Source organism: Thunnus albacares, chromosome 22, assembly GCF_914725855.1.
Source record: "Thunnus albacares chromosome 22, fThuAlb1.1, whole genome shotgun sequence".
Taxonomy (NCBI): Eukaryota; Metazoa; Chordata; class Actinopteri; order Scombriformes; family Scombridae; genus Thunnus; species Thunnus albacares.
The window spans coordinates 2,370,648-2,397,183 of NC_058127.1; the positions used below are offsets into that span (position 1 = coordinate 2,370,648).

Consider the following 26,536-nt stretch of genomic DNA (forward strand, 5'->3'; position numbering starts at 1 on the left):
TGCCCTTCTTTACTTTGACTCCTTGTTCACTTCTCTTTGTCCATTTCATTCACTCACTTCCTTTTCTTTTTTTTCTTCCTTTTGTGCTCACTTCTCTTCCTCTCTCAGTTCTCCTCCTCTTCTTCCCCGCTCAAAGCGTCGCGGAGACTCCTCCAGAACTCCGGCCTCCTCTCCTCCTCCAGAGGCCACTCCAGGTAGGTGGTGGAGTTCATGAGCTTGCGCAGTTTGTAGAAGCGTTTGGGGATGTCGTCCTTGGCCAACGGCTCCAGCAGGATCAAGATGGCTGGGTCCCCGCCGGCGGTCCCGTCGAAAAGCCGGAAATGGGAGAAGTCCAGCTCGTAGCGGCACCAGTCTGAGCGGACGAAGTTCTCAGAGAGGATGAAGATGGTCCGCCGGCTTCTCTCCATGGCGCTTATGATGTTGTCCACAATCCATTGTCCAGGGAGGAAGTCCCGCTTGTGGAGGCACAGGGACAGAGGCCGGTTGCCTCTGGGATTCATTTCATCTTCATTATTCTCCCTGGAAGATTAAAAACAAGGAGGCAGGTTATGTTTCACACTGGTTGAGACTGTAATTATGGCAGGTAGGGTTTGCTGTGCTCGGAGATAATCTGACATCTGACTGGTGAAAGGCAGCTGCAAAAGTGCATAGCACCAACACCGTGTAGACTTCTGATTTTTCCTATTCATACAACAGAACATGGACGTGACATTCTTGCAGATTTAATCCACCTTTTTAACTGAATTTCAACCTGAAGTTTCACAACCATACATTTTTACTACACATCAGATTTTGCTAAATATTATCTTCAGATTCTTGCCCACTGACATGTAACCATCTAAATTGTTGCTGCAGTAGTGCTGCCGCCAGAAATTTGATGGTTTAAGGTTCTCAAATTTACTCAAATGTAATAATTTTTCTGCAAATCTTGGTCTTCCATTGTAGTAAATTGGATATTTTTGGGTTTTGAACTTTTGGTTGGACAAACCAGATATTTTGAGATGCCAAATTGGGCTTTAGGAAATAATGATGGCCATTTCCCCCACTTTTCTGATATAATAATGATTAATCGATTAATCAACAAGATAAACTTTCTGGGCTTATTCAGACATGTTATATGTCATGTGTAGTAAAAACTGGATGCAAATTTTACATTTCTGAAAACCTGAATTCTGATTTTTAAAGAAGTTACCTCATATACATCATGGTTCAAGAGTTAAGAGATAAAAAAACACAGGACAGACAGACACATTGTACTAAAAATATAATTATGTTGAGAAGCGTAACAAAAATTCCTGGCAGTACCCTGTTTCCTCCAGCTCAGGTACCAAGAAGTTTTCTACCCAGCCAGCATCTCTCTCGCTGTATGAAACAAAGGCGTCGAAGGATAACAACAGATCTGCATCCACGTTATCTCTGCGTTGCCGCTGCCGGGAGCTCCGCTTGGCCTTCAGCCACGCCCAAGTCATCTTCAGGTACCAAAATACGTGGAGGCGCCACAGCAAGACACACACCAGAGTTCCAACAAACAGCGCCACCCCACAGCACACGGACACGAACAAAACTTGATGGCAGTCAACAACAGTGAGGTGGACTTGACCCACTGTCTCTCCCTGCAGGTGGAGAGGAGAGTCGCACACGTAACTCTCCTTTCCGTCTGTTAAATGCACATCTCCGGCTTCTTTGATGTCCGACTGGAGGAAGGCGACGAAGTCACAGGAGCAGACAAATTTGTTCTGACCCGCTTGGAGGTTCTGCAGTCGTTCATATGCCTGGAGGTCTGGGGGGCCAAACATGCTCAGGGTGTTTGACTGAGGAAGAACAGGAAGAGGTCACACAGGGAATACAAACATGGAAGAAGAAACATGACAGTTGTATGTTTCTTACCTGTATAGTCAGTGTTTGCAGATTGGGGAACAATGATCCTTGGGGCAGCCTCAGGAACTTGTTCCCAGAGAGGTGGAGCTCTCTTAGGGCCGGCAGGCGCAGTATGAAGTCTTTGAGATCATTGTTGCTCAGATCCAGCACCTGAACACGATGAATTACAGTGTTAAAGTGTAGTATCAATACATGTATTTGCTGCTATGGTGGTATATGGTCCTGTGGCCATACCTCCAGAGTTGTGGGTAGACAGGAGGTGACAGTGGTCAGTTTGGCCCTGGAGATGTTGAGGTATCGCAGAGTAGTGGGCCAGGTGCAGGTCTGCGGCATGGAGATGTAGCCGTTCCTGCTGACATCCAGGTGGGTCAGTTTGAAGAGATTCGCTACCAGGTGGTTTGCCAAGGACAAAGACTGAACACAGACATGTCTTCAGACAGCAGGCAATTTCTTCTTCAAAACCAAAGCATGACACTGATTTTACATGAGTTGATCAGTTTAGTCTTCAGCAGTACTACTCAGCCCATGAAAATAGTTGTATCATGTCTTGTGTGGCTCTGGAGGAGCTTCGTCAAGTCTGAGAAAATCATTGGGCCTCATGTAAGAACATTTTCATATTCTTATCCTAAAACAAAAAACTTTTGACGTGCAGTTTGAGGTCATGAAGTCTGATAAATTATGTGAAAGACTGGATGACTGGACATTTTGGTCGGCTGTCTTGCAGTTTGAGGAGTTCCACATCTGATTTCCCAACATTGTTCTAAACTGTCAGAGTATTATTCTAAACTGTAATGAGTATATTTTACTTGTAGTCTTGACTGAGGCACTGTGACATAAAATGGAACTTGGGATGCGGTCGTCTAGTTTGAATAACCTTTATTGGAGTTGTCACTGGACAAAACCAACCAAAGGTTCCATGCCTACGTTCAGTGTGAATTCAACATACAACATTAATAAAAACACAGTTTCTACACAGCTGAATTTGTTTTTTAAGGAAGTTTCATGAAGGCACCTTCAGAGCGTTTCCGCTGACGTTTAAAACTCGTAGGTCCTTCATAGTGCTGTGTCCGCCGCACAGTGTCTCAGTCAGAGTCATATCAGTCAGCAGGTTGTCGGACAGGTCCAGGTAAAGCAGGTTCTCCAGCAGCTTGGACGTGGCACAGGGCATCAAAAACACCTGAGGGCAGAAGTCAGGCTTCACTGATAGAGCTCAGAGAGTTGGACTAAAATATAATAGTGATTCATTCATGAATTAATTTATTTGTTTTGTTGGTAAGAGGACTAAGTGCCTGGTCACACCCGATGGTGAAAAGATGAAAATTGTTGTGCATTTTAGAACGTTTCAGTTTATGCTATTACCTCAATGGGATTGTGAGTTTGGAGTTAAAGTTTCAGTAAATCTGAAGTATAACTGAAATACCTAACCTTGAAATATCTTAAAATTCATATTAATTAACATTTAAATTAATTTTTCGCTTTGTGAAAAAAAGTGTAAAAAAATGTTTAGAGATTTAAGTCAGACTTTCATCTTCAAGTCAGAACTATGAGACTACGATAACAATTTAAGGAGAAAATTATTCAAGACTACAGTCAGTATTCATTGGCCTAAATTGTTGACTTCCCTTGAATCACTTTGATGTCCGAATTCGGACTTTACATAAGGATGCCTAATTCTGCTTTGACAATTCATTCACAAAATGTTTGCACTTCTTGCCCAGCTATGTAACGGAATGATGTAGTAGTGACCGCATTTTACACACTTGTGACAAACAACATCTTGTTCTGCACCTTGGAGTTTATGACAGATATCTTCCTGGGGCACTTCAGCAGGAACCTTAGTTTAAGGAACGAGACAAACTCAAAGACATCCAGCACCACAACATCTCGTAAGTAGAGCTCGTTGATGCTTTTATGATCAGTCATGTTGGCTGGCTCCCACCTAACACCAACCGAAAAACAACAAACAATGACACTGTTCATGCAAGGCAACAGTTTATAAAGTTCATTATGTCTTTCCTTACAGTGCAGTATTATTTTAAAGGCTGTTTTTATCTGTATTTGAGCATCAAAAACATTATTTTCACTTTTCAAATTTTTGTTACTTTTTAACACACAAACTTAAAAATAGAAAAAGCAAATCTTCCAAAAAGATGATCATGAAACTACATTATTTGTTGTATTATATTTTTATTATAAAGCATTTTGTCATCAATACTGACAAAACTTGAGGAAAAATTGACTTTGGGTCTGCACCCATATATGCTGTTTATGTGAACACACTTTGACGATTTATATAATTAACATGAAAATACAGTGTATTCAAACATGTCCTCCTTGTAACGCCTGATAGTCTGATTGGTTATTGTAAATGTTTGCTATGAATTTAAAGCAGCTTAAATATCTATCTGGTTGGTAAAAACAATGTTTGAAATTACCAAGCCACTGGGATGCTGACAGAAACATCACTATCCAGCTGTGCTTCTGCTTCATATATTGACAACTTTTCTAAATTTGACAGATCATGCTGGTTTCCTACCTGCCTTCACCGATTAGCGTGATGACATCACAGGAAAAGGAGGTCAGCAACGCACCATCCAATGCCACCAGCAAGTCGACAGTGGTCGCATCCGATATAGAGAGGTTATGGAGGGACAAGCTCCTGAAGTGACATCATCATCAGGTTGACAGATTTTTCTACCATGCTTTACATTTTGACACAATTTACTGACAAAAAAACATAACATTTGACTCACATTCACAATTACAAGTCTATAAGTCTTTGAAATGACAAAAGAAGCTTGTAACTGCATGATGATGAAAAGAAAAGATATCGACCCCTTCACGTCAGTGGACGCCTCAGGACGACTGTAGGATTAACACATTTTATTTCACTTTATTTACCTTGAACAATACACTTGGGTGTCCATATTTGAGGCGCTTACGTTTTAAGCAACAAAACACATTTTGTTGACTCACCCACCCACCAGAAGGCTTCTAGTGCCTGCATGTGTCTTTACCGATGTTACCACTAGAGGTCGCCAAAGGCCGAACATAGAGGATTTAGCTAAAAGAGGCGTACAGAAGCAAAATCTTCCATGTTCTTTTCACAGTAATGTGTGTTGTTATAGTTTATAGTTGTTTATAGTAACATAACGTTACTTTTACATCTTTGTCGCTCATTACTAAGGCCACTAGAGAGTGCTGTCACTTAAACCATCATAATTCACAAGTGTTTTGAACGCTGCCATAGCAATGTGTTTTGCTCAGCTCTTTATCAAGAATTCTGCATGGATGCTGAAACAGAAGATGGTGGCCATACCTGACTTTCCTGCTGTTAATCACTGTGAGGGGCTGAACAGACTGTTTGCCAATCAGATGGAGGTCTTCCAGAACGATATGTGTCTCAGGGTACGACACGTCGTCGATCACAGCTGAGGCCAGAGTTGTGTTGTTTAAAAATGGACCATGGAGGCTCAAAGTGACGCGACCCAACGGCCAAATATACGCTAGAGCACCGGACTCATACCTGCAGAGAGAGAGTTCACTCATTTTTGGTCTTTTCATGGCATTTCTTAGACAATAAGAAGAATATTAAATATTGCCATCTTTATGCTTTCTGATGTATGTTAGCAACATGTTTGACGTGTCTTTATTGATACGACCACGAGGAGTTGCACATGGAGGCTTTAATTAGTTTGTAAAGGAGGTGTTCAGGGACAAAATCTCCTCATGCTGCAGGATTTTCTTAATCTCCTTGTGAGGACATTTGGCTCTGGAGCAATGACACACATAAACAGTGTCAGTACCTCTTCAGGTTGTTGGCGTGCAGAGTGAGCTCCTCCAGCTGAGTGACTCCAGACAGATCTCCTCTCCTGACCTCCTCCAGAGCAGGACCTCCGAACGCCAGCCTCCTCAGACTGACCAGCCCCTGAAACAGTAGGGGGGAACCCAGGCAGCTGCAGGAGAGCAGAGCAGAGGAGAAAACATCATGATGTGATGTGGAGCTTTCTGCTCAGTGTTTATGCTGTAACCTCACGTCTTTACCTGTATGGGTTGTCGAGCAGGTTGAGCTGCCGCAGAGCTGCTAGCTCGCTGAACCAGGTGTGGTTGAGAGACGTCAGCTGATTGTCAGACAGATCCAGCGTCTCCAGGTTCCGCAGAGAGTTAAACGCTGATTGATGGATCACAGATAGTTTGTTACCTGGAAGACAAGAAGAAAGCATTCAAACAAAAGGTTAGAACATTATTTCTTTATTCTGTGGTAGTTTTTTAAAATTTTACAACATAAATTGTTAATGTTTGTTTAAAGCAATGTTGTATTTTTCTTAATTGGCTAATTAATTCATTGGTATAATTTGAAATCATTAGTCAAAGCTTCATGAGAGCTCTGGTTGTTGAATGCTAGAAAAATAATCATTTTGTTTTTTTCTGTCCAGCACAGTATAAGACACCCACTTATTCCTCTTTTCAGCTTTTCAGAACAACTAATGAAAGAAATTCAACTCAACTTGTTGAAACTGAGTATTAATATTCCGAAATACAAGCTGTTTGTAGATATGACTCCTTACTTCATCACGTTTCGGTTTACAGAAATTTAAATGACATATCAGGTACTGTGGAGGTGACGTCTGTAACGTCTTACTAATTCCACAGATCTTTCAGAGCAGGTTTCCACTGTGGAAGATTTAAAGTGCCAAATTTAAAAAAAACGGAAACAATGAAAATACAGTGAAATACGATACACATTATATATGTCTGTAGACTGTTAGATGTATTTACATTTCCTGTATGCATTTACTGTCATAGTTAAAAAAAAGAAAGATGTTAAAAACACAATTATTCAACTTTTTGTCTTTCAAACTGAATGACTTGTTTTTCATTGTGTCACGAATCTTTCGTGCCTGTTAGTGTGTCCATTTCAAAATGAAAAACAATCAAATTGTCCAATCACGGACAAAAAGCTGAACATACAGATTGTTTTTCATTCAACAACTTATGACATCATATGTTTTAATTTAGGCATTTTACATCTTTCATATATTTCAGCCTTATTCCTTTAAAAACCCAATAAAATTCGGATTCAGTGTTACCGTGGAGACTCAGAGCCCTCAGTGCCCCGTGGCCTGTCAGGTCATCATCGGTCACCTCGGTGATGTTGTTGAAGGAGAGATCAAGAGTCAGGGCGCTGCCTGTTACCATGGGAACACTGGTGAATCCACCATAGGAGCAGTTACAGGAGAGCTGCAGGTCACAGCGATCGCAGGAGGGCTTGTCACTGTCTGACCTCTGACCCCAGCAGAAGGACAAGAAGAGGAGGAGGAGGAGGAAGAGGAGGTAAAGGTTGGTCGGATGTCTCATGCTGTAGAAAAAAAAAATGACAAAGTTAGAGGAGTAGTGGATGAATTCATCAGAGAAAGACAGCAAATTAGTCGAGTGTTACAAAGAGACAAAGTGAAAGAAACGACGGGAGGAAGTGTGACTTGAGACAAGAGGAAGTCTTTAATGTGTTATTGTGACTAATGTCCCAAAGGGTTCATGTATAACACACGAGTGAGTCACTGCTGAATATATCAACAAGCACAGCGAGATTTAATTTGTCCAACAATCTGTATCAGTGTGTAAGTGAGTAAACGAACACCTGAACAATCTAAGTCCATGTCACAGCTGCTGTGCTCGTACTTTCAATAAAAAGGCACAAAAACTAGATAAAATTACTTGTAAGTAAACAGTATTAAAACTTTATTTCTTACATTCCCTGTTGTGTTTGTGTATATAAATAGTTTATCAGTGATTGTGACTAAAGATTTGTAAAGTTTTAGAGGCATCTGTGTGAATTTTCTTGTCATTTGATTTATATTTTGTTAAATTGACTAAATGATAAGTTAGGCTTAAAAAATAATTGAAAAATCTGCAAAAAAAACCCAAAAATGAACCTGGACTAGAGAGTGTTAATATTGAAACAGAAAAGGGTCTGGCCCAAACTGTTGCCACAAAGTTTGAAATACAATATTTTCCTTTAACATCATTTAAATTATTAATTTGAATATCCACATACTTCTGGTAAATGCACTCACCACTCTGACCACATAGTGCACAGATTTGACTTTGGTCTTTTTGCTACATCATGATCATGAGAAAACACAAATTAACACCTTAAATTAAAATAAAATGTACCTGCACAACTTTAGCATTAAATTCCTCACGTAGAATCATTATGTGCAAAACCAAAAAAAAAACAGTTTTTATGTGATTTTTGATCAGCAGGAGACGCTCCAAAAGCTGTATTTTATATTTACCTTTTGCTCCAATCAACTATTCATTAATTTAGGAACCCAAACTACATTCATTCATCTTAAGAGCCCTCATTTTACTCAGGTGTGTCCTTTATTTTGCCATTTATCTGTTTTGACACAAAAAAACATTGTAAAATGTAAAAATGAGGTCTGAAACAGCAGCATAGTCTCTTCGTCACAGACACACAGCACGACTGCATATTAGAAAAGTCAATTTCAAGTTTTTTTCTAGGAGTATACTATAAGTCTGTGTGCTCTTACCTGATTTTTGTAGAGCTGCTTCCTGATAATAATAACGGAACAACTTGGAGACCATATAATGATTAAAATTGAGAACGACAGCAGAGTGAAGATCGAGAATGTTCATGACTGTGCAGAGAGGAAGTAAAATCTCATGCGTGACAGTTGGAACTGAAGTGTGAAAAGAGGTAGTGAGCATGAAAATTTGCTTTTGGGAGGAAACCAGTTTAATGTCTGTCTGTGTGTTTGTGTGTTTGTGTGTTTGTGTGTTTGTGTGTGTAGCTGTGAAAATATAGAAATGCATAAAAAAAGTTGAAAAAAGTTTAGATAAAATACTGTTTAATTGAAATCTTACTGAGTTTTATCAGCTCTTCTATTGATTATGAGTGAAGGAACAAGCCTGTAAGTAAAGTAGCAAAATGTTGTATGTTGCATGTTTTTTTTTATTGCATAATATGATTGTTGTATGAACTGGACCGCAGCCACTTTTGCTTCCTGTTTGTCCCTCCAGCATAGACTGTAAAAATAAAAAAAATATGGATGTAGCCACAGTGATGTTATCCAGTGGTTTGTGGACTGTTGTTTTTTCAAGCCTCAAGTTTAGCGATTTGACAGTCGCCATCTTTGATTTTCGGAGCCAGAATTGGCCATATTTAGACGCTATCTGCTAGCTTGGTTAGCACGGTGCATTTACAGTCTATGGTTAACTGTGATAATGCTAATGCTAATATTTGCCACCAAAAAAACAGGCTTAAAACCATTAAAACAAAATGAACTTACCAGAAAAACTGAACATCCGACTCCTTAGAGGGTCTTTTAGTTCAATTAAATGATGAAAAAGACTTTTTAGATGACAAAAATATTACAATAATGAACTGAAAACGCACTGAAATAGCGACGGCTATGGCTACACTCTGTGAATCCGGGGTTACGCCATGGTTATGTAACCTAATCAACGTTGTCACCATGGGAGCAACTTGTCAATCACAATGTAACAACGCCCTAAAGCATACGCTGCTTTTATCGTCTATTTTACTCTAAATGGGGCCATAATTTACAAAGTGATCATCATGATGTATTGAAGAAGACTTGAAACTAGTGATCGAGACCATGAACTCATTAGGAAAGTGTTTACTGAGGTAATAAATCAAGAGAGAAGTAGGGTCATTTTCTCATAGACTTCCATACAATCAGACTTCTTTTTGCAGCCAGTGGAGTCGCCCCCCTGCTGGCCGTTAGAGAGAATGCAGGTTTAAGTCACTTCCACATTGGCTTCATTTTTCAGGGTTTTTAGTTTCACTTTTGGAAATAAAGTAATATTACAATAATTAAAAAGTGAACAAAGAAGAATAGAAAGAAAGGTGTGAAAAAGCCCAGCTGGTAAACTTGATGGTAGATATTATCATTGTCAACAGGATGATATGCAAAATACTTAAAGGGAAACTTTGGTATTTTTCAACCTGGACCCTATTCTCACATCTTGCTGTGTCTGAGTGACTGATGGGGACAACAGTTTTTGAAATCGGTCCAGTATTGAGCGAGGCCGCTTCACCCAGCAGCCGCTAAATGAGCTATAATGTAATTAATAATACATCCACTAAAAGTGTTTTTGCCACTGACAGGCTCAGGCTTGTTATAATAAATGTTTGACAACATTACCTTTACCTTTCACTTGATCCAGTCTGTTTGTTATTGTGTCTAACCAAGTCTCACTCAAGGAGAAGTCTCGTCCTGACATCTTGCAAGAGTTGAGTTGTTGCAGGAAGACTAAATATTCAACCATTACAGAGTTGTAGAGAGGAGTGCTGGGAAGCATGGCTTAGTGTTATCGAAAGGATTTTCAAAGTCATGGCAGAATATTTAGCTGATTTTGACAACAACTCAACTCTTGCGAGGTTTCACAGTGAGACTTCTTGGTTACACAATATAAAACAGAACTGTTGTCCCCATTAGTCACTTAGCGACAAAAAGATGGAAAACAGGGTCCAGGTTTGAAAATGAATTACAGCAACATTCATGTCCACTGGAATCTGTTACTAATAATAATTTACTTTTCAAAGGGAGAACATCTGACCATTAGAATAATTAACATCCATACCCTAAAACTTCCTACATCCATTGTTGTTGAAGCAAACACCGGTGGTCGTCGTCACTGTTGCTCCGAGCTCTAAAACATCGTCCTTACAGGTTGAGTGTGAGATTATAATGTTTGTTTGACAGTTTCAAGGTGAAAGAGAAGAAGAACTGAATGTTTACATTGGTTTTCACAAGAAACATTTAATGGTAATCTCCGAACCTTCATACCAAACCGTTTATTATGGCTTAGTCCAGGCAACCAAGAGACCGCCGCAATACATCATCATCAAGACTTGCTTTAATGTGATGTTGTCTTCTTATTCTTTTTATTTTCGTTTATTTATATATATATAGTTTGTTTTTTAATCTCTTTTACCGTCTCTTTGTCTTCTCTCTACTGTGTTTTTGCGTCTTTTGTCTTGTCTTCGGCCTTACAGTTTTGCTTTCTGTTGTTATGTTGCTGAGTATGCTGCTTTTGCTTCGTCTGTTTAAGTGTTTTGTAAACTCTGTTTTTAAAGATGCTATATAAATAAAGTTATTATTATTTTATTTTAAATATGCAATTATATTTATTCATTTTGATACATTTGATATATGGAACAAAGCCTGCAAGCTATTTCAGGCAGTCAACTCGAGCTGCACTACTACACTCATGACATGTTTCACTCTCCACATCATCTACCAGACGCACCCGCCCAATTTTGCAGTTTATGTCAGCTGCAAGACTTCCTGTCTCTCTCTCTGCTATGCAAATACCGCTGCTGCTGCTGCTGCTGCTGCTCTGCTTCACAGGTTTGCTGCCTGCTCATTCAGCCCCACCGTCACCCGTAGACTCCAACGTGGGGGAAGTTATTTACTCAGAGCCTGGACACCAAACTCTAATTATGTTCTGTTTGCTGTTAATAAAGATTTCAAACGTGTGCTTTGATTGTTGCTACGCTAACAGCTCAGTGTTGGCTGCCTGCAAACCAAATGTCCGTCGCGATAATAATAGAATCAAAAACTTTTGGTGTAAATATCTTGATTAATGGTATCAAGATACCATTAATAGGTGTTAAAGGAGGGTAATTTGAACGCAATTTTACATAATTTTTCTGTGTTTTACATCCAGAAATCTGTACTTTGATGGGGAGTTCTTGTGGATGGATTGGATAATCCTATGAATTTACCAAAGATTACTGTATGAAAACAAGACTCTTCATTTAAATGAGGTAATTTTAAGGTAGTTCTGCAATCTTTTTCATTTTTTGTGCAGATTTATACATTTGTTTAACATTCTAGCAATGTTTTATAATGACTTTTTCTTTTTATTTTATAATGGTTGGACTGTAAAAATGTAGACAATGTCCAAAGTAAATATCCGTATTTTTAAAATAAATCTCTGTAGAATAACTAAAGGTTTTTCACTGTTATTTGACGGTAAGTGTTTGGCAACTTTTGCTGCCAGACTTTTTACCATTTTTTTACGATTTTTTTTTTTTTTTTACAGTGTAGTCTACAGGCCACAGGACACTGGAAAATAATAAAGAAACAAACATCAAAACCGAGGAAGTGGCTCTGATCCAGCAACTTTGAAATGTTAGTGCTAAGCCTGCTATAAGTTAAGTGGTCTCAGAGTTACAGAGCTGGTTTGTGTTATAAACATCACAGACGCCTGCGCTGATAGCAGACAGTAATCAGTAGCAAGGATACTAGTATCTATCATGTACATGGGGTAATGAATAACCAGATTTCTCTGTATTCCATGTAAATGTCATATCCTGAACATGATCTAAACCGGGATACTTAAGTCCATGTAAATACAGTCATTTTTCTGAAGAGGACGTCTCAAACAAATGTGTAAATGCAGACTTTACTAGACAGAGGCAGGAGGACTCAGCAGTCATATTGCTAAACAGAAATAATGAGACAGGAAGCATCGGACACGTTTACTGAAGTGTTTATTGCTTAAATTTAAAAGCTTATGTGAGCAGCAGTTGTTGTGAAGCAAACTGGTCCAGCCGATCATGTGTCGCCATCGACACCGAAGGGAAAATATGAAAGTCGATGACGATCACATACGTTTTGCGCACACAAACATGAGCCTTCGGGTGCATCCTGTGAAACCCCAAACTCCCCACTCTGAAAAACAGGAGACAGAAAAACAGAAAAACATCAACGTCAACATTCAGGCAGAATAATCTTGTCGCTTCACACAAGTAGCTGCTACAGAAGAAACACAGGTTGTCACATTTCCTTCATTTGTTTTACTACTATTTCATTTTAATGATTTAAATTCCCTTCTTCATTTCTGTGACAAGGCTGAAAGCAGCTGATTATAATCCTACAGCTGTAAATATGCCATTATTATTATTATTATTATTATCACCTTTATCAAAAATATACGCCAAAAAATGTTCTTTTTCATACATTTTTTAAAAAAAATAGTTGTTTCATTGTTGCTTACCCTGGTAGTTTGATATCGCGCAGCTGTATTTATCCAGGAAGTAGTTTGAAAACTTGTAGTGCCAGTTATTATAATCAAAATCAGATCCATCAGTGTATTCGAATTGCTCCTGAAAAGACAAAACACTCAGTTAGGGATCAGAGACGATGAGAGATTAACATTTTACTGCCATATATTCAGGAGGAGAAAACACTGGACTGAGTCTTCACTGAAGACACAAGAACATTCTTGTCCTATGGGGCAGTACGTGGAACTCAAGCTGGATTTAAACCACATAAATCATTCTTCTTCTACTGTTGTTAGCAGTTACAGGTGCATTACCACCTCCTGACTGGAGTAGCACCAACCCTGATTAGCATGTAGCCCGAGATAACCAAGAGGATTTGTAATCAGATTTTTATATATATAAAATTTGATCCACATTGGAGACACTTGAAATGACAAGTGTAGTTTAAGAGGGTGGTTTAGTTTGACCTGCTGTCACATCTAACAAACCGAACAGTAAAAATAAAACTCCTGCATTAGTGAGAGAGAGGAATTATTAGCACAATGTACTTAAATTTACTTAACCTGTGTTCAAGGTGGAGCTTTTAATTCTTATATAATCTAAATATATACATATCTAAACATCATAGTAAATCTACTGCTGTTTGGGACCCTTATAGTTGGGGGCCCCAGGTAGTTGCCTACCTTGCCTCATGGTAAAGTCCTTCCTTGGCTTTAGAGGTGCTGGTAGGTGGATTTTGTTACCTTTGGACAGAGCTGAGCTAGCTGTTTCCCCTTGTTTCCAGTCTTTGTGCTATGCTAAGCTAGCCGCTGCTAACTCCAGATACATATTCATGCCTTTAAAAGTCTGATTACTTCTACTTTGTGTTGGATTGATCACTGAGACGAATATTCTCACATTCAACATCAACAGTTCAGCCACTCAGTCCGTCCTCTGATCACATCGAGGCGTTCGCTACTCACCCTGCGGCTTTTGGCTCCAATCCAAAAGTAATTTTTTTTCTGACTGTGCCTCCAGGCGAGACAGTCCACACGGATCTTCTGTATTTCATTGTGAATAGACACCAGGTGGCCGTCTAAGTCGTAGCATTGATCCTGAAATGTGAACAAGGGTTAGTTAAACTGTCAGCGTGAGATGAGTCTGATTTCTGATGCCTGTGTGTGTGTGTTTGTATCACCTCGGCCTTATCGAAGGTTTTGGGAGTCGAGATAAATTTCATGCAGCGATCCTCATCAAGCCGGTACCATCCGTCACTACAAGACCTCTGTGGATATCTCTTACACAGGCCCGCCATAGTACTACCATCTGTAGGAAGACCAGTGCTTTCATTCTCAAACAGCTCTCACATTCACTTAATTATGATAAAACTAAGATCCAGAATTAAAACAAATCTGCCATCTGCTGGTTTCCTATCAGAAGATATCAGACCTGCTAGAAGGAAGTTATAGCAGCAGCCCCCAAAAGAAAACAGATTTGTGTAAAAAAAACAACAACCAACATCTGTTTTTTCTTCTTTCTGACCCCCATTTTTCACCTGGTGACCCAGTGGTTTCGGAACCACTGTACTAAACTGCCCTGCAAAACAGAAAAAATTCAAGAAATTTATAATATCTTATTTTAGGATAATTATTTTTTCTTATCAAGGACAAATACTCCTGTACTGTATGTTATTAGACTTCAAGGTAACTGGTCTGAAATTGTCTTAGTAAGGCAGTGGTTCTCAAAATGGGGTCTGGTCAAAATGGGGTCCTTGAGGGGGTTTCAGGGTGTCCCCAGCAAAAAGAGGAATCATTTATTTTCACTATAATTCCATCCATAAGTAACACAATGGCAGGATGTTTGACTGGTTCTGGGTTTCATAAACTCTCTGTAATAAAACATCTAAGAGCAAAACTCTTACCAGATGGAGGTCGGTGTTAGTTTCAAGCATCTTTAACTTGAATTCTGACAGGTTATATCTGATGTATATGTATGTGTAAATATAAAATGTCTTTTTAAAAAACTAGTTTAAAGGTAAGAAGGTGTTTGATGGTGGCTACATATTTATGCTACTTTCAAGAAAACGTATTACTTTTTCTCTGATCTTTGATTCTTGTGTGAAATATTGGATCATTTCAAACAGTTATAAATGAAACCATGACATTAGTTTAAAGAGGAAATGTGTATTTGGTTGAGCTGCTAACAAATTAGAGACATATAAAACATGACAAGGAGCGTCAGCTGGATGCTGCTGTCATGTAAAGGGTCACAGGTCAAAAAGGTTGAGAAACACTGTTTTAATCTGAAATCTGAAAAATAAAAAGTCACTGCAGATGACAAATAAACGTACTGTAGTCAAGTAAAAAGTGAAATATTTCCCTCTGAAATGAAGAAGAGTAGAAATAGAAGTAGAATAAAATGTACTTTAATTGTACTTAATACAGTGTTGACTGAACTTTGCTGTGATATGATGCTTTAGTCAGAGTTTAGTTCTCACCTTCTCTCTGCTCAGTGTGATGGACAAACATCAGAACCAGCAGCAGCGCTGCAGTTACCACGTCTGGACGCATTTCTCAGGGTTCACCAAGTGTTTCACTGCTAGAATACGACCTGGAGATGTAACACAGATCAGTGAAGACATGTTCAAAACAAAAGCCATGTCTACTAAGATGCTATAATTCACACATCAAACAACTTGCTGCTTTCAACAACAAGATAATTCAAAGTCTTTACACCATAAAAAGACAAAGAAGAAGAGACGAGATTAGGGCTGCAGTGATTAGCAAACTATTTTGATAACTGATCATTTTGGGTCATTTTTAAGAAGAAAATGTCCAAATTCTCTGATTTCAGCTTCTTAAATGTGAATATTTTCTGGTTTCTTTAGTCTCTATGACAGTAAACTGAAGATCTTTAGATTGTGGTTAAAACAAGACATTAAAAGACGTCAGCTTGAGTTTGGGAACCAGAGATCAACATTTTTCATCAATTCTTTAAATTTCATGGACCAAACAGCTGATTGATTAATCGAGAAATTAATCAACAGATTCATTGATATCTGAAAATAATTGTTAATTGCAACTCAAGATGAGATGAAGGGAGGAAACATAAGACAATATATGCAGTATTTAAAAAGAACAAATGAAAAGAGATGAAAAGAATCATGAATATCAGCAGCCTTTAAGTGTTTAAACACTATGTGTTTATATATACGAATAAAATTAGCTGCATGGTTGGTTTATTGTGTCTTGTAGTGATTAAATGAACATCATTCTACTGTTCTTACAATGATTGATCTCCATTGTTTAAAGCTTTAGTTTGTACATTTTACTTTAACTTTTCAACATATTGATGACTATTTTCTATTCTGTTGCTTTCTCAGTTTAACCTCTTAAACCTTTGATTTTCACAAGACATTGTCTCTTGTGTGAACGCCAACATTTCAGTGGAAATTTCTGCAAACTATCTTTAGAAACTTTGGATTCTTTACTAGAATTGAAAATGAAGCTCAATGTGTTTTAGCAAAAAAAAAAAAACATGAGCTGATTAGTCCTGAAGAGTTTACAGTCACAATCTTTAAGATTTCCATGAAATTACAACCTGTTTTTGATACTATTTTTCTGCAATAGTCATTCAATGTATTTACATTCTGTAATTAGCTCTCTATATAGCAGTTTTAATTAGTAAATGGACTGCATTTATAAAGTGCTTTTCTAGTCTTATCGACCACTCAAAGTGCTTTTACACCACATGCTAACATTCACACACTCATTCATACACTGATGGTGCAGCCTTTGGTTCAGACGTTACATCCTGAGTCCCTTATTTGATCTCTCCTCGCTCCTCACTTGAACCGGAAGTCATTCTGGTCCACCATCTTGCAACTGTCCCAAAGCTCTTATTTCTGCTCTGAGGAGCCACCACCGACCTTCTGATTGGTGGATGACCTGCTCTACCGCCTGAGTTACAGCCTCATTTTCATTGTTAGTGGCGGAGTCCGCCATTCATGTGCTGGATTCAAATTTCCTACCTACACGAGTGATTGACGAGGAAACAGCAGCATGTAATCCATCGTTACTGTTAATCTGACCACTGATATCAGCCTCATTGTTTACTGTTGTTTACTCTCCTCCAGAGCTGTATTTAGCTGCTGCTAATGCTAATTCAAGCCCTTGTGTTTTAGCTCAGTTATAAACTCCAAAGAGTTCAGAAGTTTGTTGTCCTGTTCTGATCTCCTAAAACACACTGAGAGAAATAAACTCACCACAGATGTGTCCTTCGTTGTTCGTCCTCCGTCTGAATGTCAGATGGTCGGTCCTCACACTTTTAAACCCACCGCCCACGCCCTGAGGACATGACCCATCTGTTTAAAATGTTTACTTCAGTACTGTTTTATTTGTAAGAACAAACATGTTCAGTAAATAGCCAAGAGGGAGAGAAAAACAGGTTGTTGTCACACAAAAAACCTAAAATGTTTTGTAAAGCAGAGGCTACAACTTCCAGTTACACAGATGTTTTATAGGTGTGAGATGATATTCACACCATGTATTTTGACTGATGCTAACATTATGAAGTGACGCCCAGCCCTTTCTCTCTTCTTACACACTGTTTTGCAAAGGATGAAATTGTTGGATTTGAACCAAAACGTGACCCCGATGTTCTCTTCTTCGCTGTATGAACTTAACACGGCGTCTGCTGCAGAAATACCGGATTTAAACGTTGGTTTCATCCCCAGCAGGCAGTGTGCACCTGCACGATCATGAAAACACCTCAGAAAATGCCAACTGCTCCGAGATAACGGCAAAAAAAAAAAAAATGTTTGTGTTTCATTTCTCTAATAGTTTTGAGCTGTGAAGCCTGTGTGTGAGACATATGGGACTAGTCGCCAACAGCAAACGTTCTGTTTTCTATTTGCTCTTTATAAACACGTAACTTATCTCTGATGTTCTGTTGTGGAAGGAGGTGGAAGAGGAAGTGAAGTATTACAAGAGCTGGATACTGGAGTGAACGATGGTGATCATTCACTTAAAGTTCAACTATATTAGTCAAACATTTCAACATATAGAGAAGAAGCAGTAAACTAGAAAAGGTAAATAAGGTAATGAAACTCACAAAATGTATAATCTTTATCTATATTCATGTACAATTTATGCACATTTTTTTGTTATTATTCTTTTATAGCAGTGGTCTATGGGGGGAAAATGCTTCTTGGGCTGCAGGGGATTTTCTGTTGTAGTTACATGAGTGACCACTGGGGGGAAACTGGCTGAGTGGACGACACAGAACATTTAGAGACTGAAGAACACAGTGTTGTGCAAAGAGATGTGAGCAGCAGAGCAGAATCACCTCGGGCCTAAAAACTATTTAAAGGTTGTTTAATTCAGTCACTATTTGCACACAAGGTGGAGGAACTGCTGAGAACAAACTTACTTACTCACAAATGTTTCCAGTGTTTGCTTTGACAACACTGATTGTGTAAACTTTCAACTGAAAAAAAGTGAATATCACACGTTTATCATATAATACATGATGTTTTCTAGATTTAATTGAGGACAAATAATAGCGAAAAAGTCATGGCAGGATTTTTTAAATACTGAGTCAAAGTCCACTAAAATAAACTCCATAAGATGTAATTATTATCTGCTTGTTTCCCCTGAAAATAACAAACATCCACACATGCATTAAAAACTGCTCAGACACTGAATGTACACACATTTAAATCAATAAATTATTTGCATCTTTTATTGTTGGCCTATTCTTTTTATAAATCCATTATTTAATTATTAATTAAAGTTATGAACAGAGTGAGTCATAACATAAAAGTCATAATTTGTAGGAATGATTTAGCTGTCTAAGCATTTTAGGGAAAATGTAAATGATGTAAAATAGTTTCTACATGATTTTCAGCCTCATGTTTGACACCGATAGAGATATAAAGAGGAAATTAAAATGTGTTTTTTATTGTAAAACACCTGCTCTCCCTGTTCATGCTACAAGTTAAAGGCTTTTCAGATGAATCCAAGCTCACAGCCCTGCCGAGCTAGCCCAGCTAGATAACATGCAGCCTTGTTAAGCTAAATAAATAAAATGTCTGTGTTCTGTGTTTATTTACTTCAGTGTTGTTGCTTTAACCGACGTGTGCTTAAAACTGGCAGCAGATTTAGGTGGCGTGTGATTGGCTGAAAGGTGAGACAGCAATTAAAAGTGTCATTACAAATAAAACTGACAAAAGGTGCATTTTGAAATACAAACGTCTATTATGAAATGAAAATGATATCCCAGATTATTAGATTATTTTTACATGAGGTGGCGCCAGTTACTCAGCAGTAACGATACTGATGTAATTAATGACCAGTTTGGGAAACAGGCTACTTATTAAAAATGAGACACGAAAATATTGTAGATTCATTGTAAATTAGAGCTTCATGGATGCTGGATGACATTATATGCTATAATCCAATCAGTGTTTACTTGCAAATATAGTCTGTGACCCAGATTTCCACAATACAAGGTTGTAAAATAAGAGCAGCTTTAGATGTGATAAGATAGATTTTGATGTATCACATAGTTTTTTAAACATTTCTTTTGAACCTACAGTTACAAGTAACCTGAATACTGGAAGGTGAAAGTCTGGGAAGTCGACACACAATGAGACACTGTGAACAATGAATTGAAAGGCCGATTTAAAAATGATGTAACCCAAAACTCAACATGATTACAATAGTTTGTGAACTTTATAACTTAATGACTTTGTACACAAGGGCTCGTCTTACGATGTACAATAAGTAAATTAGGTAAATGAAGCAATATCCATCTCTGCAGGTCTGCCAAGTTATTCCCTGCTGAAAGGAGTCATTGTTAGTATAAAACATGATCTCAAAGCTACGGCGAAGTCGTGGGAAATGAAATAATAGCAAAGCAGAAGCTTCAGTGATCTGATAAAAGGCAGCGGAGTCTGTCAGACGTGACTCGACACACCAGCTGATCCTGAAAAAGGTGAGTCCTGGGAAAAGCTCTGCTTTTCTATTAAAATTAACACAATTATCACTTTATTTAACCCCAGTATTATTATAGGCTATGTATATATATATATATATATATATATATATAATATTAAATTATTACATTTAAATATATTTTGAACATACATGTAAGCAGCATTTAGTATCTTGCAAAGACTAATTTAATTTGAGCAAATGAAAATCGATTCTGTGCTGAAAAGTTGTCTTTGCGTGTTTACTATTATCTCCATAAGTGCACAATATATACCTCTATTATGTCAAATGTTTTTTAGAGAAATTATACCTCATATATCTGCAAATCTTATTTGTTTTTGTGCTCAATATGTCCCATTGCATGCTTGAAATTAGGTGCAATTATAATGCCGTATATATATTTGTAATTGCACATGGCTCCCTAGGGTTAAGGTTAGCGTTAGGAGTTCACTAAAAACATGTTTATATCAGATTTAGGTTAAGGTATATGTATTTTGAAAAGGTTCACTTGTATTGTCTCATATCACTGCGGATGTTTTACTTAAGTTAGCACTGTGAGTGCCGAAACGTAACCATGTGCAGCTATTGTTGGAAAGACAAATTAAGTACATGTACAGGTATGACCTTTTTTTGCAACTTTGTAGTTATGTTCATTAAAAACTTGTTCTCATTATGTTGATTAAAAAACAAACAAACAAAAATCTGCATTTCTTTCAGCCTGAAGGTTTTGGAGCCGAGAGAGGAAACACTTTTCATAATGTAAAAATTATTGTCAGGTGGGGTCCTGGAAAATCTCCCTTATTTCAAAGCCAGTGCTGATAGGTATCAGTATCTAATGGGATGAAGGTAGAAATTACAAAAATGATACATTTTTCAGAAAAATGTTTGACTCTATGGACTCGATTTTGGAGCTGTTGAGATGGTTTTTGACTCCTTCGCTCCTGACTTATAACAGGCCACACTCCCTCTTCATCACCACCATGGAGCTACTCAGTGTGTCTCTGACGCTCTGCACCATTCTGACTCTGAGCCAAGCCATGCCACTCAACTCCTCCGTCTCCAGGCACATGGGTCAGTGTGAGTACATCATGCATCACAGCTTCGACGCGATGGGAGCGTACGTCCCGCAGTGCGACGCCAACGGGAACTTCCTGCCGCAGCAGTGCTCGGGGTCGACCAGGTACTGCTGGTGCGTCAACGTCATCACTGGAGAGGAGATACCCAACACAAAGACGCCGCCGGGGGTCATACAAGTTGACTGCTGTGAGTGATGACGTGTGTGTGTCACATTTTTTTACTTGTTGTTGGATCATAAAGCTTAATATTGCTGGGTTGAGTTCTTGAAAAGTGGTGGAATGTAACTAACTAAAATTACTTAAGTACTGTACTCACTTAATACTCCACCATATTTCAGGGGCAAATATTGTACTTTTGAATTCATTTATCTACATTTGTCTATTTATTAACAGATATAGTTAGGAGTTACTTTGAAGCTCAAGCTTTTGCCATAGACTAAAAATATAATGGACGTAGCCACCGTAATGTCACCTTTCACCCTGTGACGACTCCCGTTCTGAGGCCTCAAGTTTGCATTTTGACCGTCGCCTTCTTGGATTTTTGGAGCCAGAAGTGACCATATTTGGATAAGAGGGTGGAGCTGACCATAGCACTATCTGCTAGCTTGGTTAGCACAATGCATGGTTAACTGTGATAATGCTAATGCTAATTTTCACCAGCAAAAATAGGCTTAAAACCATTTAAGCAAAATGTGCTTACCGGAAAAACTGAACATCCGACTCTTTAGAGGGTCTTTAAATTTGACCAAACACTGAACAAGACTTTTTTAGGCGACCAAAATGTCATAATTAACTTTAATGAACTGAAAACACTGAAAACGCGCTACGGCTACGGTTATGCTACAGCTATAGTCTGTGAATCTGGGGTTACACCATGGCTACGTTACCTAAACAAGTTGTCACCATGGTAACGACTTTTTAAACATAAGTTTGCCACGCCCCAACAGCATACGCTACTTTATTGTCTATTTTACTCTAAATGGGACCATAATTTACAAAATGAACATTAGACTTGGAATGAAGATAAGCAATAAAATTAGGCACACTCTCTAGAACACAATTAGTACACATTTGATTTTAATGCTGAATTCTAATATTGTTTATGTTATTTGTGCAGCCGTATTTAAAGTATTTAAAATACATTTTTTTGTAGACAGGGATTTCTACTGCCCCTACGGCTGGTCCCGCTTTGGAAAACGGTGTTTCACCTTCATCAACAGCCCAAAGACATGGGTTGAAGCTGAGGTGAGGACAGATGGAGATGAATAGATTAAAAATGTCAATTCATTAATTTAGCCCTGGCGTGATGAAGAAAATGACCAAAACTCTTTGCTGTCTTCTTCCCTGCAGAGTTACTGTCTGTTTGAACGAGCTAATCTAGCATCCATCCACAGTTACGATGAGAATCATTTCATCCAGGCTCTGACCAGAGGAGACACCTTCGACTTCCCTGAAACCTGGATTGGAGGCTTTGATGCCATACAAGTATATGGACATTGATATTTGAGAATTATTATTATTGTACATTTTTACACAAATACATAACCCGAACAGATATATTTTGGCAAAGTTCCCTAAATTTTAACATTGAATTGTGACAAAGATACTAGTAAGGGAAGATATTTTACAGTTGACCAATAAATATTTCTATCAGATGAAAGCAACAGTAATTATGAGATGAATTTTGAATAGTGAACCCTACTGGGAATCCAACTGTTATGAGCTTAAATGTTAATGTTGAGCATAGAGTTCAAAATACATAGAAAAACAGCCCATAAAACATGTAATGCACATGTAAAATGTAACTAATTTGCAAATGTTTCTGTGTTTGTCTGTCTGTAGCACTCTGTTTGGATGTGGAGCGACGGCTCCAAGTTCTACTACAACAACTGGTACACGGACTACAACGTTGAAAGAACGGAGAAGTGTCTGATGATGAATTATGGATGTAAATAAACTGCACATACACATGCATACAAACTTTTAATATTCATTAAAAAGTTTACACTCAGGATGAACATCCTGCTTGTGCTGCCATCTAGTGGTTGTTACCGGCAAATGCTACATCACAGCAGGATAGTCACATGACCTCTGACTCTTAACCCCTAGAGGTCCATACAACAGGTTACTGTACTTAAACAAACAGCCTGCTGTTCTCTGTAAACTTGCTTAATTTATACTAACTGCACAGTGGATCGTACAGCCTCAGCTGAGACTGAATATTACATCAAAACGTCCAAATATATCTAGTCAAGTCAATTTTATTTGTATCGCACCTTTCATACACAATGGCAGTTCAAGATGCTTAACATCAGCATAAAAGCAATCAACGTGATAAAATCACGTTAAAGCAACGTTAAAAAATATTCTGTACCCAGAACAAGATCCAGTTGGACAATCTCTGGGTCTAAGATTGTCCAGCTGCAAACATCTGGGAAACCGCGGCTGTGCGAGCCAATGGGAAGTGAGTAGGGTCTGACGTGAGGTACGTTTTACTTTATTGAATCTGTTTTGAAAACGTTCACACATCACATTTTTCTGATCAAGACTCTAAGCAGCGTTAACATCGTGTTTTTTGTCAGGTAAAAAACTAGACAATTACTCATTAAATAACAATTACTCAAATAAATATTGGGCTAAATTACCCAATTATTCGATTTTAGTGAATTGCGCTGCCTTCAAACCATAAACATACTAGGGGTGTGCCTGAATACAAATACGTTATTCGACAAAGCACAAATAGTGTTTTTTTTTTTACAAATATTTGTTTCATACAAATATTTGAAAAATTATTCGTTTTCAGGAAGAAAAAAAAACATGTTAAATACCAGCGTGCAGGTCGGTTACATCACTATCTCAGTGTCTCTCCTCTGCTCCGCTGTGACGTCTATCAGCAGGTCTCAACGAGGGGAGTCACATCCACCTGCTACATGATGCACATTTCCTTATTTGGACATCACTCCCGGAGTTGGGGGTGTTCCCCAGAGATAAAACTGAACTAAAGACACAAATGAAGCGCTCCCAAGGGAACACTTCATGAACACTTATTGTAACACTTTAACTTCCTAAAATTAAAAGCGTAATAAAAACAAAAACAGGATTTTTAAGCCTCTTTCCACTTTTATTCGAATACAAATACAAATAATTTTGCTGTCTCAACAAATACAGATACAAATACAAATCCTGGACTCTCTGCACATCCCTAATACATACAAAACAATATAGAAATTAAAAAATATATATTTTCTGTAATTTTGTTTAACTACATCCCTCTCAGGATTATAAGGTACCTTTGCTTCGTTAACAAACACAAAATCACAGAATACAACCACAAACTACATTTACTGTTTGCATTAAGTTGGACAGTTTTCTCTTTATTTCACTCTGCAAACGTTAAAATGCTAAGTTGGTTATGATAGTTAGAAACATATTTATAAGAGACTGAAGACAATGTTATATTTGCACTGTAATACTATAACATTTCACTCTTATGTTGCCTTCTTTAATTGTTTTTTCCCCAGAAGTGATAGTACTGTTACCCTCTCAGTCTGAACTGTTGTTTGTGACAGAAAAGGAAGTGACGCTTCTCATCTAGTCTCTTCCTATTGGCTCACAGACCTGATGTTCAATATGTCAGTCACTAAAAGTCTAACCCTGCCCGCACAGAAAGTTTACTGATGAGAAGGAAATGTCAGACTGAATAATATGCTGATAATAAAACATCATTCAGTCTGAATATTAAGCTAAAGATTTTACACCTGTGAAGGATCTGGTATGATAATCCTACCTACAGTCAACATTTTCATTGTATTTACAGCTTGAAAACCCACAAAGTCAAATAATACTGTCCTCCATTTTGCAGATGAGAATAACTGGAACTACGCCTCCTGCAATGAAAGTCTCCCTTTCGTTTGTGCCAAGAGGATCTGAACTCAGACCTGACTCTGCTGCACCCGACAGCTGGAGTGACGTTTCCTCTCATTTCATTCCTTGTTTTTGTTAAATATCATCAATAATAATATTATGCACACACATAGCTTTTAGAGGTTTTGTTTTGTCTTTTAGAGGTTAATTTTGTTTGCAAAGATGTGACTTCTCCAGATGTGGCCCGAGTCTAACTAATCCACCAGCAAATATTTGATCCAGATGAATCCATCTGATTCGGGGCTAACCAGTCTAACCCGTCTCATATCTGGACCAGTGTATAACCTTTTAAGTACTAAATTACTTTTTTTTTTTTTTTTAAATGTGTCAATAAAAATGTACAACACTGAACTGTGAAAGCATTTGTCTCACAAAATAAGGACATTTTCTACATACATGGACGACACAATGAGTTTCAAACTAAAAGTATGAATGGTGTAAACAGAACCTGGTATCTGGTATCTATTTCTTTCATCAAGTTAGTAATTTGTGCCATCAAATTATTAAAATGTCCCTTTTATTACTAATAAAAAGTATACTTCCTTCCCTCCATTCATTCAGTCATTCATTGGCTTTGAAGCAACTCTTTGTAAGCGTTATACATAGATGTGGCAGTCAACATTTTCTAATAAAGTGAACTTTTATCTTTTTTTTAAATGAACTTTTATGTTTTTTTAGATATAGAATATCTCATTAATAGGATACTAATATCACAAAACAACAAAGCAGGTTTGTCACTCAGCAGCAGATGAGCAAAAACAAGAGATAATAAACACGATGACAGATTTAGAAGCACATGTGTGACACACAGGTGAGTCATTACAGTTTGACTCACAAATAAGACGCCTCGGTTTTGAAAATGAGTCAGATGATGTTCTGTTCACACGCTGATAATATGGGGACATTAGTCTGTTCGTACACCTACGCTGTGGAGACACATGGGATTAAATTTGCTTTCGGTGTTAAAGTTTGAACCTGAAACCTTTTAACGTACATTGATGTTACGGCGAGATGTCAGAATTACTGGTTAGGCAGCTTATGGTTTAGGCTGATAAATCATAAATGTATAACATTAAGTTAATAAATGTCCACACTTCTTTAATAGTACAAGTTGATGTTTGCATTTGTGTCTGTTGAGGCCTTTGATTTCGTAACGCGGCACCTCGTACCCTTTTGGACTCGGAACAAACATCAGTCGCTCCATTGCTCAACTGTTTTTCCTGAAAGTGATGGACTGCAACGCCTACACAGAGAACATTTATATAGTAATAATAATAATAACAATTAACTAAAGAGAAAAGCATAATAAATCAAGCAAATCTCAATGTTCAAAATCTTTGAAAGATGCCTTTATTAGAGGTAAAGTAATTAACCCCTTTAGATCACATGACCCATCCTTCTTAATTTAAATGCACTTCTGTATGAGGGGCCAAGCAAGCCATAATTCATTGTAGCCCTCTCATATACTTTTTCATTTTCTTATACATATTGTATTTATTAGGGCTGCAACAATTAGCTGATCAATCAATTAGTCAATAGAAAAATTAATCAGTAACTATTTTGATATAATTGATTAATCATTTCAAGTTGTTTTTTCAATCAAAACACCAACATTTTATAGT

At 37.9% G+C, this 26,536-nt stretch overlaps 3 protein-coding genes across 4 annotated transcripts; 1 reads left to right on the forward strand and 2 right to left on the reverse strand.

Moving 5' to 3' along the window:
* tlr2 (toll-like receptor 2) lies at positions 1 to 8,603 on the reverse strand. Its single transcript, XM_044341966.1, has 12 exons — positions 8,433 to 8,603; positions 6,969 to 7,237; positions 5,923 to 6,079; positions 5,685 to 5,834; positions 5,198 to 5,404; positions 4,415 to 4,537; positions 3,667 to 3,817; positions 2,891 to 3,055; positions 2,113 to 2,292; positions 1,888 to 2,028; positions 1,306 to 1,811; positions 1 to 519 (listed from the first exon to the last, which is right to left on the reverse strand). Exons 2-12 carry the CDS (start codon positions 7,234 to 7,236, stop codon positions 105 to 107), a joined length of 2,463 nt encoding a protein of 820 aa, XP_044197901.1. The 5' UTR covers position 7,237; positions 8,433 to 8,603; the 3' UTR covers positions 1 to 104.
* A 3,807-nt stretch (positions 8,604 to 12,410) lies between these two features.
* LOC122974266 (C-type lectin 9a-like) lies at positions 12,411 to 17,369 on the reverse strand. The gene is made up of 6 exons (XM_044342289.1): positions 17,184 to 17,369; positions 15,417 to 15,529; positions 14,118 to 14,245; positions 13,903 to 14,034; positions 12,934 to 13,042; positions 12,411 to 12,608 (listed from the first exon to the last, which is right to left on the reverse strand). The coding sequence occupies exons 2-6, from the start codon at positions 15,487 to 15,489 to the stop codon at positions 12,541 to 12,543; spliced, it is 510 nt and encodes a 169-aa protein (XP_044198224.1). The 5' UTR covers positions 15,490 to 15,529; positions 17,184 to 17,369; the 3' UTR covers positions 12,411 to 12,540.
* Positions 17,370 to 20,870: 3,501 nt separating this feature from the next.
* Positions 20,871 to 25,397, forward strand: LOC122974240 (ladderlectin-like). Of its 2 annotated transcripts, XR_006400260.1 has the most exons (6): positions 20,871 to 21,177; positions 22,144 to 22,235; positions 22,341 to 22,475; positions 22,833 to 22,938; positions 23,369 to 23,475; positions 24,853 to 24,939. XR_006400260.1 is itself a non-coding variant. In XM_044342242.1 (5 exons), the coding sequence occupies exons 1-5, from the start codon at positions 20,895 to 20,897 to the stop codon at positions 24,918 to 24,920; spliced, it is 684 nt and encodes a 227-aa protein (XP_044198177.1). In that variant the 5' UTR covers positions 20,871 to 20,894; the 3' UTR covers positions 24,921 to 25,397. The 2 variants fall into 2 exon arrangements, 1 of the variants encoding a protein (XP_044198177.1); XM_044342242.1 differs by lacking the exon at positions 23,369 to 23,475 and having other exon boundaries at positions 24,853 to 25,397.
* Positions 25,398 to 26,536: the final 1,139 nt, after the last annotated feature.